Source organism: Rattus rattus, chromosome 2 (genome assembly GCF_011064425.1).
Source record: "Rattus rattus isolate New Zealand chromosome 2, Rrattus_CSIRO_v1, whole genome shotgun sequence".
NCBI lineage: Eukaryota > Metazoa > Chordata > Mammalia > Rodentia > Muridae > Rattus > Rattus rattus.
Genome location: NC_046155.1, coordinates 171593468 through 171609375, shown reverse-complemented (window position 1 = coordinate 171609375; position 15908 = coordinate 171593468). Strand labels below are relative to the sequence as shown.

The following is a 15908-nucleotide window of genomic DNA, read 5'->3' as shown; positions in this document are numbered from 1 at the left end:
GGCCTTTCTCTCGGCCCCAGTTGTTTTTTCCAGGAACCGGGAGGAATTCCCCAGGACAGCCAGCCTGGTGGGACGGCTGACAACTGGGAGCCAGCAAGGCAGGGGGCGGGGGTGACACGCGGCCCGGGCAAGGCGGGACTGCGACAGAAATAGAGGGACCCGCCTGCCAGGCGGCAGGTAGAGGCGGAAACTCTGAACCCGGAGAGGGAGGCCAGAGAAGAGAGCCAAGGAGGGGCCAGAGTGTGGGTGACTAGAAAGACTGACAGAGTGGACCTAGCTCCATAGGTAAGTGATTGCCTAGCATGCTCTGGTCTCTGGGTTCCGGCCCCAGCACTGAATACACCAGAATAAATCGGCGTAGACCAGGTATACACCCCTGTAATCCTCGCATGAAGGCGGAGGCAGGGGAATTGCCGTGAGTTCCAGCATATCAGAATATGAGACCCTCTTTCAAAAACAAATAAGTAAATAAAATAAAAATTCTCTTTTCTCTCTCTCTCTCTCTCTCTCTCTCTCTCTCTCTCTCTCTCACACACACACACACACACACACACACCCCTTCAAGTCTAGCATTGTTTTCCCTTCCCCCAAATTGAATAGCCTATAGTTTCTGTACCCTTAGAGCTCGAGGTATGTGTGTGGGGTGTGTGTGTGTGTGTGTGTGTGTGTGTGTGTGTGTGTGTGTGTGTCTGTGTCTGCAAGGTGGGGGAGGGGCGATGGCCTTGGTCACTGCAAAGCCACCTCCTCCCTGGCTGCTCTGGCCCCACTACTGCGGGGGCTGCTATCTATGAACAAACTGTCCTTGGGGTCAGGGACAACAAAGAGCCAAAGGTCACATTGCTGCTTCCCCCCCCCCCAGCCCTTCCCCCACAGAGGCCACCAGCTCCCTGGGATAGGAAGAAGGGCACAGGGGAACACACATTTAGGTGTTTGAGCCTCACAGGGTCCGCCAAGAAAAAGACACCAGGAGACGGAGACGGTGCCGTTTTAATGGTCAAACACAGGCAGTACCCCAAGCCCCATACAAGAACTTGACGTCAGTAGGAACCCCCTACACCCACACTAGCCCTTCTCATGGGCAGCGGTGGGGGATGGCCTTCAGAGAAGTCACAGGGTCTGCTCACCTCTACCCCTCATCCAACCCCCACCAAGGAGATGGTGACAGCAGGCCTGTGGTCACCAACTTGGTGCATAACAGCACGTCGAGATGTCACCTTGCCAATAAGGTGACCTTCCATGCATCCAGAATGTCAAAAAAAAAGACATGGTGGTCAACTTGGCATCTGCTGTACCAAGAAGTCTGCCAAAAAAAGAAAAAAAAAAAAAAAAAAAGGTGATCCCTGGATACAATGGGCCAAAGAAGATGTGGCTGACACGGTGTGACTGTCACACATTCAAAAGGTCAATCAAGATGTCCATCGCAGCATCCGAAGGGCCAAACAATATGTCCTCCGACATCGCGGCCATCAGCCACCCAGTGGATCACTCACTTAACATGCAGCTTTTATAGTACACCAGTCCAACTGCCTTCACGGTATGTCCGACATGGCCACCTTCGCAACACTCCCAAATGCATCTGCCTTCACAATACCCCAACCCTAGGCCCACCGAAGAGTCCATGGCAGTTACCACAGTAGCCAATGGGTCATATCACAGTAATAGACCAAATACGATGTTAATTAACTGGACAAGCAGAGTGTAACCAGAAAGATCAGGGCCGAAGAACCCGGTCATCTGTCACAGCAAACCCCATCACCGCGTTTCTCCCAGTTGCGCCGCTAGGATGCATTGAGCAGAGAGCGGGAATAGAGGCTCTGGTAGTAGACCCCAGGTTCCCCGCTCTCAGCGCCGTAGCCCCCAAACCCCACATCTAGTTTGGAAGGTGTTGATGTCTGTTCTGACATCAGGTTGTTGATAGAGAAAGGGTGGTTGAAGTTGTAGGGCGCATCCAACTTCAGTTCCCCTGGGAGCTCCAGGCCAGTGAAATAGGGTGCGGATGAAGGAGGCGAGGCGCAGTCCAGACCCCCTACATCTTCCCCACTCTGGGCCTCGGGCTCAGACGGCGGCGTAGGCTGGGGCTGAGCCGGGGAAGTGACTGCAGTGGCAGCTGTAGTGGTGGCAGAGGTGGCTGACCCCACCGTTCCATTCCTGGTGGCAGATGTGGCACTGTTTCCTTTCTTTGCCTTCTCCTCCAGCTTGAAGCGCTTCTGACGGCGGAGATAGCAGCCGTTCTCAAACATGTTCCCGGAGCTGGGATGCAAGGCCCAGTAGGAGCCTTTGCCCGGCTTGTCTGGGGAGCGTGCCACCTTGACGAAGCAGTCATTGAAGGACAGCGAGTGCCGGATGGAGTTCTGCCAACGTTGCTGGTTCTCCCGGTAGTACGGGAAGAGGTCCATGATCCATTGGTAGATTTCACTCAGGGTCAGCATCTTGCCTGGTGCCTGCTGGATAGCCATGGTGATGAGAGAGATGTAGGAATAAGGTGGTTTGGCATGAGCCAGTGGCCGCCGGTACCCCTTGGCCATTTCCTTTCCGTGTACAAGCCCGGGCCCTGGGGCGCCATACCCGGAAGCACTGCCTCCGGTGCCGCTGCCTGCGCCCAGGCTTGGGAAGGTGGGCCCCAGGGGAGCGGTGGGGGCTGGGGGTGCCAGGGGTCCTGTAGGCAGAGGGGAGGCCTGAAGCCCTCCGGGAGGGTAGGGAGAGCTGAGAGGGTTCAAGGACATGTAGGAGTTGAGAGGGGCCATGGTGGGCACAGGATTCACTGGAGAATACACCTGGAGGGAGAGAGACAGATACATCAGTGGGCTCGCACTCTACCGCTCAGCAAAGGAGCTCTCGAGTACAGGTCTACGGATGACTTTACAGATAGTCCAAGCTAGCTTCAAACTCACTATGTAATCCAAGGATGACTTTGATTTCCTGATCTGTCTCCATCTTCCAACAGCTGGGTATACAGGTGTGGGCTGGCATATCCAGCCCACCTGCTTGCCTAACCTTTTCCATGAGTCCCGTCCATCATTAAGTCGCTTCCGAGGTAGCTACTTGCCCATGTCCTGTCCCCTGCTTGCACTCTAGGGCTCTGTCTCCTTCTATACCTTCAGGGTCATATTGGAACACAGTTTTCCAACTGTAGATAGTCTAAGATACCCTGTCTATTGATAATTATTGTATTCAAGAGTAAAACTTAAAGAAAGTCTTAAAAACGCATTCATTAATCTTAGATTCTTTTAGGGTATCCACCAGGTTAATTTCCCTTTTCTTTTTTTCCTTTTTGTTTTTGTTTGTCTTTGGTTTTGACTTTCTGTATTTTCGAGGCAGACAGGGTCTCACCTAGATCGTCTGCTTCTGCCTCACAAGGATTAAAGGCTGTGCTGGGATTAAAGGCTGTGCTACCAGTGCCCAGCAAGGGCATTTTCAAAATCACACTGAAGTATCGGTTCTACCAGGTGTGGTGGTACAGGCCTGTAATCCCAGCTATGTGGGTGGCTAATGATACAAGTTCAAGACCAGCCTAAGCTTCAGAGAGACTTCCAGGACAACTTGAATAACTTATTTGGATAGTGTCACAAAATAACTAAAAGAAGGACTAGGGAGGTGGCTCAGTAGTAGAGCCCCTGCCTAGAGTCCCCCAGTGAGGGACCAAGGGGTGTGGCTAAGTGGTAAATTGCTTACCTAGCATACAGGAAGCCCCCATTCACTCTCCTAAAGAGAAAGATTTTCATCAACCTTTTGTACCCTCTTTCTTATGAGAGTACTACAGGTTTTTCATTGATCTGCAACATCTGCTATTGCAATAGACCAAAGGTCTACCACCTACTTATGTTCTGCCTGTGGTGTGGCGAAAGTGGAAGGCAGTGTCCCTTTTCCCATTAAGCTCGATTTGTTTGTGTTTGAGACGAAGCCTCGGTGTGCAGCTTAGGCCCTCACGATCCCCTTCAAACAGCTTCTGAAGCCCCTTAGCTACACTAGCAAATGAGCACTACTTTAAATTAGGGGCCAGCAAATGGCTCAATGGGTAAAGCCCAAGAACACAAGTTCGGTCCTCAGGACCTGATGGGAGGAGAGAACTGGCTTTTGACGGTCGTCTGCTGCTGGCCACATATGCACTTGGCACTTGTGTGATCATATACATATACAATAAATAATAAATAAATGTAAATAAATAAGGTTTTAAACTGCATTAATGCATTTTTTAAACCATTTTAAAGTTTTACTTTTGAACACAACAATTATCAATGGACAGATACCAGACCAAAAGGAACTGGGACAGTGAACGGGCACGAGACTGCAGTCCTAACAGTGGGCAGGGAGAGGCAGGGGGCTACCTAGCAAGACTCTGTCTCAACAAACAAACAAACATGAAATCGTCTGGGGTCTGTAATTTTTTTTTTCTTTTTGGGGGTGTGTATGTTGTTTTTTCAGACAGGAAAAAACTGTCCTTGAACTTGCTCTGTAGACCAGGCTGGCCTTGAGCTCAAGGAGATCTGCCTGCCTCTGCCTCCCGAGTGCTGGGATTAAAGGCGGGCACTAGCACGGCTCACCTTCAAAACATTTTTAATAGCGGAAAGAGTTTGAGGGCTGGAGAGATGGCTCAGCAGTTAAGAGCAACCACTGCTCTTCCCAAAGACAGAGGTCAGTTCCCAGCACCAACAGCAGGCACCTCACAGCTGCCTATAATTCTAGCCCCAAGGGACCTGACACCTCTAGCCTTTTGAGCACCTGCCCTGATGTGTTCATAATCACACTCACATGCATAATTAGAAATAATTTTTAAAATGTCATAAAAATGGGTTTTAAATGTCTCGTTGCTTGGCATAGTGGTGCCTGGCGAGAAGAGAACCCTGACATTCAGGAGGCTGACACAGGCATTCAAGGCCAACCTAGTCTACATGACAACTTCCAGACCAGTCATGGCTGCATACTTAAAAAGGAAAGAGAAAGCCGGACAGTGATGGCGCACACGCCTTTCATTCCGGCACGCAGGAGACAGAGGCAAGAGGATCTCTGAGTTTGGGGCCAGCCTGGTCTACAGAGTTAGTTCCAGGACAGCCAGAGCTACACAGAAAAACCCGGTCTCAATAAAAAAAAAAAAAAAAAAAATTAGATTCTGAGCACAATAAAATTGAGAAATCAATTATTTGATTTGAAAATAATTGAGAAACCAATCCAAATTAGCCAAGTCAGCTAAAAAAAAATTGACTTGCATAACAAAATCCATGGGTTTTTTTTCCCTTGCTCTTCTTTTTAGATTTTACGCATATTATTGTTTTGCCTGCATGTGTGTGTACACGCCGTGTGAGTGCCTGATGGCCATGGAGCCAGACGAGGGCACCAGATCTCTTCTCCTGCAAGTTGTCTTCAGATCTCCAATTGCATTTGCGTGGGATACTCCCCCCTCCCCCAAATACTCAAGCACACACACATGCACACAAACCCATGCACGAATGTGTGCATGCACACCCAGAGAAACATACACGCATATGCACGCATACAAGGCAAACATTTACGGGTGTGCCCCATTTTCAGAACTATTCACACAGGGGAGCAGGTGCCTCTTAGCTCAGTGCGACATGGCACGCTGCTGTGCCTTCCAGAACCACCCTCAGGCACGCCGTGGGGGCTCACACCTGTGATCCTGCTGCTCCAGTGCCCAGGAGGGCCCGTGGGCACTGAGGAACACTCTGGGTTATACACTGAAATAGTTTTTGTGGTATATAAGTCAGCATCTGTATAGTTTTCAGCTGCTCTAGAGGGTTTTTTTTTTTTTTAAACTGCTTTTTTTAAGGCAGGGTCTTGCAGTGCAGCCCGTGTTGGCCTCTAGTCCTTCTACAGCAACCTCAGGCTCCCTAGTGCGTGGATTACAGGTATGGACCACCATACTGATAACAGGCACTTACTCACCAGCCACACTGTGCCAGGAACTTACCCAAGCATTTCACGGGTACTTTCTCTAATCCTTACCAACCTGTGTGTGCTATTACTGTGACACTGTTTCCTGGTTGATGCTGAGGCTTGAATCCCAGAATTACACATACTAGGCAGGGATCTACCACTAGGCTATGTCCCCAACCCCTCACTGGGGGATTCTATGCAGGGGCTCTACCACTGAGCCCTACCCCCAGCCCCTCACTGGAGGATTCCAGGCAGGGGCTCTACCACTGAGCCACGCCCCCAGTCCCTCACTGGGGGATTCTAGGCGAGGCGGGGCACTACAACTATTTCCCCTTGCTTTGAGAGGTGCTATGATTCCCATTTATGATTCCCAGCTGAGCCAGCTATGGCACAGAGAAGTTGTCAGGGGAAGAGGAAGAATTTTGATAGTCTAGAACCTGGGCCCTACCAGTGTCCTGTGGTCAAGGCAGTCACAAGGGTCCACACTTGTAGAGCTAACCATCTAGTGGTGAGTCAGTGATCCAGAGGGTAATGGAAAACATTACACCTATCAGATAGTTCTTTTCTTGTAGGTATACCTGCCCTGTCTGCCCACTGTCCTCCGTCCTCCCTGCCAACTCCCAGGTGGGGTCTTGTTGCATTGGCAGGGATCTTAGACTTGGTGGTGACTGACTGGAAACCACCTAATTTCTGGTTTTCTGCCACTTCGAGCACTAGCTAGACTAGAGGCCCAACAAACAAAGAAACCTGCCAGAACAGCTTAGGGAGGCACAGACAGGTGACAGCCACCTTCATCAGTCTCTCCAGGTAGCTTATTTCTCCTTCTCTTGGACAAGAGTGGCAAGAAGCCCAGGCTAGCCTTGAGCTAACCTAGGCTAACTTCCAACTCCTGATTTCTGTGGCTACCACCCAAGGGCAGAGATTACAAGCATGGGCCAGCACGGTAGGTTTCTACCATGCTGGGGACTGAAGCCTGGGCTGCTTGCATACCAAGCAAGCATTTCACCAACTGCGCTCCAGCCTAGGCCCCGACTGCTATTTTTGTTTTTGTCTTTTCTTTTTTTCCTGGAGCTGAGGACCGAACCCAGGGCCTTGTGCTTGCTAGGCAAGCGCTCTACCACTGAGCTAAATCCCCAACCCCAGCAACTGCTTTAAAAAAAAAAAAAAATTCCTTATATGAATATCTACAAGTGAGTGTGGGTGCTGGGGAAGCCCGGAAGACGGTTTCAGACCCTCTGGATGGGGAGTTACAGGCAGAGGTGAGCTGCCCAATGTGGATGCTGGGAATCATCGTCGGAACTCGGCATGGTACTCTTAACTCCGAAGCCGGCTCTCTCTCTCCCTCCTCTCTAGCAACCATAGGAAGCTCCTTCTAGCCGCCAAGAATGGCCTGCCCCTCCTGCCCCCACCTCTCAAATGCGGACTTTACAGGTGTTGTCCACACAGGGCTCTGTAAGCAGTTTTCTGTTTGTTCTCTCACAGTCTTCTTCCCTCCTCTCCCTCCCTCCTTCTGACACGGGATCTTGCTATACTGCCCTGGCCGCCTTCAACTGTGTAGCAATCTGCCTCCCCCTCCCTAGTGCTGGGATTAACGGTGTTTACCACCTCCCCTGACTCTCCCTCTGTCTGTATCCTGTATCTGGGACCCTAACTCTAACCCTCCCCTCACGGTGTCTACCTCCCTAGCCATCTCTTTCCTCTCCCACCTAGCGCTTGCTTGCCACCGCCTCCCTTTGCCTCAGTTTCCCCTCCTTGGCATTCTCTTCCTCCCTTCCCCCACTCCCCTTGTCTGCAGCACAGCTCAGTAATTCTTCATATAGCCATCTCTCCAGGAGCCTGGTTCCTGCGCTCCCCCATGCGCTGATCTTCCCACCCTGGTTGGCTGTTTCTGCCCCTGCTGTTCTAAGGGTTAAGTGTTGGCCTCAGGGGGTTCCACAGAGTCTCTTAATCCCTTGGCACCCCACTCCACTTCTCCAACCTTAGGACACCAGGCTTTTCCTTTTCTGGCTCCCCACCCACCCGGAAGTCCTTCTTGAGGTCTGACCTCAAGCACTCCAGCTGCTCTCATCCACCCTAGGCTTTCCCACGCCCCACGGCTGGGATGAACCTCTGAAGTCCGGGTCTGAACCGGATCTCCCCTCCCTCAGGGTGTGGCTGAGAGTGGGGGAAAGCCCTCAGGGGACCTGCCTCCCCACCTAGGAGGCTGGAATTTCTCCCTTTTTGTTTCCTTATTATTTCTGGAGAAGTGTGTGTTAGTGGAAGAAGCCTAATGTTGTTCCGGTTCCAGAACCAACCTGTGAACCCCAACATACTGCAAGGTACCCTACTGCCCTTCTCTGCAATGGGTGGGGCAGATGATGTGTGAGAGCTTAAGGTCCCATGGGGTTACTCCAGGATGCTCAATTTCCAAGAGCCGTGGAGCCAGAGGAAGACACAAGGTATCAACCTTGCTCCCACCAGCAGAAGCAATTAGTGGACAAGAAAATGTTGAGGGTTTGGTTTTGTTTTGTTTTTTGTGGGGCGGTCTTGCTCATTCTTAGTCCCAGAGGAATGCAGCCCACCCATTGTTCTCAGGAGCAAGGAGAGAGGAGGGCTCTCTTCCTGCTGGGAGCTGTGCTGTTGGTGCAGTGCAGGTGCCCCGCAGAAGGACCCCGGGGGCACCTTCAGACTAAAAGGAAGTGGGGGACACCAGACTTTGGCTACAAACCATTCCATTCTTTCCTTTTGTTAATCCTTCCAAAAATTACATTTAAGCTGGCCCTCGCCTAGCTCCCCCTTTCCCAAGGTCTCATTCTGTGGGTCAAGCTTGCTATGTAGCTGACCTTAAAACTTGTCATCCTCCTGCCTCAGCTTCTCAAATGCTAGATACACAGGCCTGCAGAACCAGAACTGGTCTGTCAATTTCTGTCTCCTCAACTGGGGGTCGGGGAGCATTCACATATACCCCCAAATTTTAGCCTTTTCTCCCTAGATCCCTCAACAAACTTCTTCAGATGTGTCTCGGGAAGGACCAACTCTCTTAAATCCAATTCTCAAACTCCCAATTACCTGAGAACCTCCACATACCACCCTGGCCTCTGCCTTTCCTACTAAGTCACCAACACCTCCAGCCCACTCCCTTTCCACCTCTCCACACTCCCAATTCCTTCCCGGTCAGCTCTGCCCCACCTCACACCTACCCAGACCCAGGACTGGCCCCTCCCGGGCGCATCGCCAAGTCCACAGCCGGCTACCCTTAGGGATCCAGGAGTCCAATTCCACGACTTGGAAATACAGACCCTAGCCACCTCCCTCAACCGCTAAACCTTGACTCATTGAAGAGCCCAACCATTCCAACATCTCACCTCCACTTTAAGCTGTTAGGAACCATAGGTCCAGAACCTCATGTCCTTCTTCCCACCATCACAATAGGGATTACAGGGTGCGTGAACAAAGCAGGAGTCCTTGCGATCGGACAAACGGGAGTTAGACGTGAAGAGGAACTTTCATTTGTTGGGGTGAAGGAATTAATGTAAGTCTACCAACGACTACTAGATGGTGGACAATCTGAAGGGAGTCCCTGCTGAGGGTCGGGGTAAGGATGACTGACTCCTACCACACAGATGTGGATCCCCGTGTCGTCTGATTTTCCAAGGCTGACGTCATCTGAGGTCTACCCAAGCCACCTGTTACATTAGATTCCTCAAAAGGACCCCCTGGCCACCCGATTTCTGCCCCTACTTTAGCTCTCCAGCTCATCTTTATCCCTGAATCCCAATTCTGACCCTAACCGCACAAAGTGCCCCCACCTCGGTCTTCAAATCCTGAATTCCGCCACAGACTGCTCCTTACCGCGGACTCCCAACCCCTCTTAGTCCCGGTATTTCTCCTCTCTACTATGAAGCTCACTTCTCGAGGTCCCCCAGCTTCTATCACTCTACCCTAGAGCTCCGATTCCCACCTCCAATTTGTTCACTGGAACACAGGGTCTTAACACCTTTCAAGCGTAGCCTCAAGGTTTCATTGCTACCCTTTTCTTTCGTTGGAGGCAAGCCATCGCATGGATCTGCTATCTAAATCGTTCTCCCAAGCCTTGCCCGCCTATCCCCGACTCCCACACCTAGACTCTGTTCTCAGGTCTGTGGCTCCCACCTGGGCCCACACCACAGCCCCTGCTCGCATTTAAGCACGCAGCCCCACACCTGCCCCCCATTTCCCGCTCCGCCATCCCCGAGGACACACCTCGCCCGCCTCCGGGTAGTAGCTCCACTCGGCCAGGTCATGGGCCTCCATCTTCACTGAGCCCAGCATCCCCCGGGCCTGTGCCCCCACACGCCTAGGCTGCGGGCCCCCCCCCCCGGGGGAACCGAGCGCTTCGGTCTCTCTACGGGCACTCGCCCCGAGTTCAGACCTGAGGCATACAGCCCGGGAGTCCCGCTGGCCCAGGCGCCTTGGGAGGCAGCCACTTTTTATAGCCGGGACACCCCCTCCCTGGCCCGCCCCAGGCTCCCCCCTCCCGCCTCCCCGAGGGCGGCGCGCTCGGATTGGGGCGCCCCCTGCGGGATCGCAAGAAGAGAGACCTCAGGCACCGGGATCCTCGGTCCTGGCACCTGGAAGTTAAGCGATGGGGTGAAGAGTGGGGAACTACAAGGGGTAGGATGGAGAGCCACATCCTACTGATCCCCAAAGGCCTAGAGCTACAACGCAGGAGCTGGGGAATCTTTTAGCCTCCAAGTGTTTCATCGTCACCATCTAACAGAGGGAAACTCCAGAGCCCCGCATGTCCTCCACGAAAGAAAGGAGGCTGGCAGAGCTCAGGATTCCACAAGTCCTATACGACACCGTAAGTAGCCCGCAGGGATTCTTGAAACCACATTCCCATTGGACAGACGGGAAGACTGAGGCTTTTGACGACTGCAAATGTTGCAGGTTCCATACAGGGTCAGGGTCGGCGGTGGAAAGGCTCAGGGCTTCTGCTTAGACCCATTAAGGCACCAGATCTCCTCCAAGACCCAGAAGCTCCACTCACAGCACTCTCTGCTCTAACGTCAGCCAGCCGTCTAGGGAGATGGACTCCGGACCGCTGGGAACTCCATTTCCCAGAAGCCTCCGTTCCCATTTCCGTCCGGCGCCTGCGCAGCTTGGACTACATTTCCCAGAAGGCATGGCGCTCGAAGGCCGGAAATGGCGGCCGCCCCGGTGGACGCCCGGGGAGGGCGGGCGGCTGCCGACGCGGCACGCCGTAGGGGCGGGGACGGACCGCGGTGTCGGACTCCATTTCCCGGCGGCCCTACTAGTGCAGCGCCTGCGCTGTGTCACGGCGGCGGGCGGAAGATGGCGGCGGCAGCGTCTGTGGAGAGGCGCTGCTGAGGGGGCGCGAGGGGGACGGAGGCCGGAGCCGCGGTGAGCGGGTGGCGGCGTGAGGTCCTGGGGTGAGGGGAGGAGGGGCGCTGACAAGGCCGGGGCGCGAGCGGCGGGGAGGGCCTCGGTGGAGGCCGGGAGCAGCGGGGTCGCGGGCCCCTGCTTCTTCCCACTGCTCTGGACTCTTCCTTGGCTTCTCAGTTCCCCGGAGCCAAAGTTCCAACGTGGACCCCACAGACCTCCTCGGCCTCCAGTCTGAGTCCTGGTTCATCCCCCCGCTCAGCACACAGCTGCAACTGGCCCTTCACCTCCCCAGCCTGCCCATGTGCCTCCCCACCACGGGGCCTTTGCACAGGCTGTTCCTCTCCAATCTCCCCGCCCTCGAAACATGCTGTTATCCTTCGGCCTAACTCCCTTTCATCCTTGGGGTTGGGGGGCTCGGCACCCCACGTCACGTATCCTGCGAAGCCTCTGTTGCTCTCCTTCCCCAAATCCGCCTGCTGAAGGCTCTCATAGGTCCCCGTGCCTTTCCTTTTCGTCACGTGTGGTCGAACTTGTTACTAGGGATTTATATGTGTGCTCTCTGAAGATGTCCCTGACCGTAAGCTCTGTGAAAGCGAGGACAAGGTGTGTCTTGGTGCCTGCCTTCCAGCACAGGTAGCACCGGTTACACGCTGGTGTTGCTCAGTTGATGTTCGTTGAATGAATGAGAAAAACACTCGAAGATCTACGCTTTAGGGTAACAGAGTCGTACTTCCTGGTGGCAGTTCAATGCTGAGCGCACAGCCAAGAGGGGAGTGGAGGGAGACAGTGCTAATGTTTCTGATAGCCTGACTGCAAGCATCCCAACTATTCCTCAATGGGAAGTCTGGCAGGAATCACTAATTACACTTACGTAACAAAATGATTTGTGGGGGCTGGAGAGATGGCTCAGAGGTTAAGAGCACTGACTGCTCTTCCAGAGGTTCTGAGTTCAAATCCCAGCAACCACATGGTGGCTTACAACCATCTGTAATGGGATCCGATGCCCTCTTCTGACCTACAGACAAACATCCAGGCAGACCACTGTATGCAAAATAAATAAATAAATAAATAAATAAATAAATATGATTTGCAACTGTTGAAAGAAGGGAAGGAGAAAAATAGATTGAGTTCCAGTATCAAGAAAAGTGATATAGAAATAGTTTATATACAAGTTGACAGTAACCCTCTGTCTTCAATGTTGACATGAGTGGATTCAGCCAATCTTAGATTGAAATATTCAGGAAAATGGTTTACACTGACCATTTGTAGACTCTAAAATTTTACATCAGTCCCTCAACAATACAATGTAACAACATTTACATAGTATGTTGCACTGAGTATTTTAGGTCATCTGTCATCTAGAGATGACTTAAGCCAGGCTTGTTGGCACAGACCTGTAATTCAGCTAGTGAAAGAGACTGGGGCAGGAGGATTACAAAGGTCTAGGCCTTGCCTGGACTTCAGATGAGTTTACTGGCAGCTTGGGCAACTTAGGGAGACTGTGTCTCAAAACCAATCCGCAAAAAGTTGCCTGGGATATAGCTCATTGATAGAGCACTTGCCTGGCAGCCAGAGCTCCTGGGTTCCCTATCAAACCAGAAGGTCTGTATGATACACGAACACTGATCTTTTGTTTGTGGTGATGTGGTGCTGGGGATGGAGCATGGGGCTTTGTGCTTTTCAAACAATTGACTACCAAGTGAGCAATGTGCCCAGCCCCAACAGTGCCTCGCCCACCAGCACCACCTCCTCCTCTTCCTCCTCCTCCTCTCCTCCTCTTCCTCTTCTTCCTTTTCCTCCTACTTCTCTCTCCTCTCCCCTTCCCCCCACTTCTGGAAGCTGTGGAGATCACCATTCCCTGCTGGTGCTCACAGGATCCCTGCACAGTCACTGTAGAGGTCTTCCACATTCCTTTCTCCCCTCTCTTGAAATAGGGTCTTGCTTAGCTGCCCAGCTGGCTTAGACCTCACAATTTTCCTGCCTCAGACTCCCAAGAGTGTTAATATTACAGGTGTGTGCACCTTCCTGGGTCTCCTATCAATTGTTTCCCATAGCTGGGCCATCCGTTGGCTTGTCTGTTTATCCCAGTATCAGGCCCAGGCCCCTCAGGGCCTTGCACATGCTGTGCAAAGCTTTCAGAGTCCTTCAGCATGTAGTGTGTAATAGTCTTTGTAGCCCGCCTCCCTATTTAGGAACACATGGTTGGATTATGCTGCTTGCTGCTAAAAGTAATGGCAAATGTGGGGCCTTGTCTGTGAGTCATTTCACGATTTTGTCAGTTTGGTTTTGTGATAATTATAGAAGTTCCTCTTCCCTTTCCACAGAAGGAATGGCTTAAGGATATATATTGTAATGAGTCTTTTCCCCCTCCTTTCTGTTTCCTTCCTTCTTTCCTCCTTCCTTCCTTTTCTGAGAGCGTATGATGTAGCACTGTCTAGTTTTGAGCTCACTGTGTAAGTGAGGCTGGCCTTGCACTGAGGTTTCTACCTACCTGCATCTGCATCTTGCAATCGTTGAGATGGAGGACGTGCAGCAACACACTTTTTTTGGAGGTGGGGTGTGGAGTCTGACTCTGCAGCCCTAGCTGGCCTGCAACCACGTGTGGCTGTGCACACCTGTAATTCCAGCTCTTGGGAGGCACAGAGAGAAGGAACAGGAGTTGATGGCCATCTCTGCCTACCTAGTCAGTCTGAGACCAGCCCAACCCTATATTAAAGGAAAAAATAAGAAGTAGATGTGAAGCACTGTATTCCCTATACGTGGACATAAACGCCATGCCATACCCACTGTAGAGGAGGGAGGAGGGCCGGACAGAGAAACTCACTCCCTTCTTTTCCAGGGAGAACCTGACAGCAGTCATGGCAAGTGGCAGCGGGGACAGTGTCACCCGCCGGAGTGTGGCATCACAGTTTTTCACACAAGAAGAAGGGCCAGGCATTGATGGCATGACCACTTCTGAAAGGGTGAGTGTAGCTTCAGGGCTGGGAGTGGGGAAGTGGGACTCCTGCTTCGAACGGTGCCATCCAGACAGCAGAGAACAGGAGGACTGCAGGGATTGACCTGGGCCAGCAAGGCTGGCCATAACGCCTGGTTCTTCCAACCTTCCAGGTGGTAGATCTCCTGAACCAGGCTGCGCTGATCACCAATGACTCAAAGATCACAGTGCTCAAACAGGTGAGGCGGGGTAAGGGTCAGGGAGGGCAGGACAAGGGCCTGGGGACAGAGCCACTGAGGGAGCACTGCTAGCACCTGCAGACACACATGCCTGCAATCATACATGCCTGTACACATACACTCACACACCTCCAATGCACTCATACATGGCTGTGCTCACTACAGCTGTGACGTACTCATGCCTGCACGTGCACTCACACGTGACCTGTGCCCCAGAGTGCAGTGCTGTGCAGCTCAGTCAGTGCTTCTCACGAACCAGGACAGGACGGGGGTGGGCTGGGAAGGTACCACCTGGAGTGTCTGCACAGCACAGCAGACCTCAGAGTTTACAGACTGAGCCTGAGGCCACTCTGAGCAACTGGACAAAGTAGCCTTTGGATTCTGGGGTTCATCAGCAGACCTGTGCCTGTCTTTGTTGCCTTTCCTCTTTGCAATGAGTAGGGTGGACAATGGTGACCTAGAATGGGCAAGGCTGTTGTGCAGAGAGAATTAGAGGAGGGGTCAGGAAGAGTCTGAAAGTGGACATTAGAACTAAGTGCTGAGGGTTGGGGATTTAGCTCAGTGGTAGAGCGCTTGCCTAGGAAGCGCAAGGTCCTGGGTTCGGTCCCCAGCCCCGGAAAAAAAAAAAAGAACTAAGTGCTGGAGGAAGAGAAGATGTAAGGCATAGCCACACACAGGCAGAATACCAGAGCATGTGCAGAAGTAGAAAAGGATAGGGGTCCTTGAACAAGATGGAGTTCAGAGATCATTGGATAGCACATCTAGGCACAGCTCAGTGGCAGAGCTCCTGCCTAGAGTTCCCAGTGAGGGGCTGATGACGTGGCTCACTTAGAGACTTTGCTGTTTATCAAGCACCAAATCCTTGGGATCTTCCCAGCACCATGAAGAAAAAATATAAAGACGGGACACACTGCCTAGGTTGGGACCCTGGTTGCACTTGGTCAGCATATGGCCAAGAGGAGCCAGTCCCTCCTGAGCTCTACAGTTCGTGCTGATGGTGGGGTGATTGTGAGGGTGCTGCCTAGTAGTATTTACAGTTGTATCATTGAGGTCTTGGACCAGCTTTGGGTTGCCAGAACAATGTCTGGGAGAAGGTATTATTTCAAAGAGAATGGTGTGCGACTGTATCGATGGCTCACTGTGAAAGCAAAAGGTTCTGGGTTCAAATCCCCAGTACCCATATAAAAGTTGGGCATGGCCACACATGCCTGTGACCTCAGCTCTTGGGGTGGAAACAGGTGAATCCTTGGTGAACTGCTGGACAGGTAAAAGGAGGCTGAACCTCAAGAAGACAAGCCCCAGGGTTTTGCCTTTTTCTTCTTTTCTTATGCTAGGGATTGAGCCTTGAGCCTTGATATGCTGGGTGTTCACTCACTCACTCACTCACTCAGTTTTTCAAGACAGGGTTTCACTGTGTAGCCCTGTCCCGGAACTCGCTCTGTAGACCAGGCTGGCCTCAAACTGACAGAGATCCACCT

General features: G+C 52.2%; 2 protein-coding genes across 2 annotated transcripts in view; one reads left to right on the top strand and one right to left on the bottom strand.

Annotated features, from left to right (window-relative positions):
- Window positions 1–969: 969 nt before the first annotated feature.
- On the bottom strand, window positions 970–10258 carry Foxa3 (forkhead box A3). Its single transcript, XM_032894335.1, has 2 exons — window positions 10114–10258; window positions 970–2774 (listed from the first exon to the last, which is right to left on the bottom strand). The coding sequence occupies exons 1-2, from the start codon at window positions 10180–10182 to the stop codon at window positions 1779–1781; spliced, it is 1065 nt and encodes a 354-aa protein (XP_032750226.1). The 5' UTR covers window positions 10183–10258; the 3' UTR covers window positions 970–1778.
- Window positions 10259–11149: 891 nt separating this feature from the next.
- Window positions 11150–15908, top strand: part of Sympk (symplekin) — a 28654-nt gene continuing 23895 nt past the window's right edge. Inside the window, exons 1-3 of the mRNA XM_032894334.1 lie at window positions 11150–11274; window positions 14096–14219; window positions 14365–14430. Of these exons, the coding sequence (XP_032750225.1) occupies window positions 14115–14219; window positions 14365–14430 (171 nt within the window). The 5' untranslated portion in view covers window positions 11150–11274; window positions 14096–14114. The remainder of the gene's footprint in view (window positions 11275–14095; window positions 14220–14364; window positions 14431–15908) is intronic.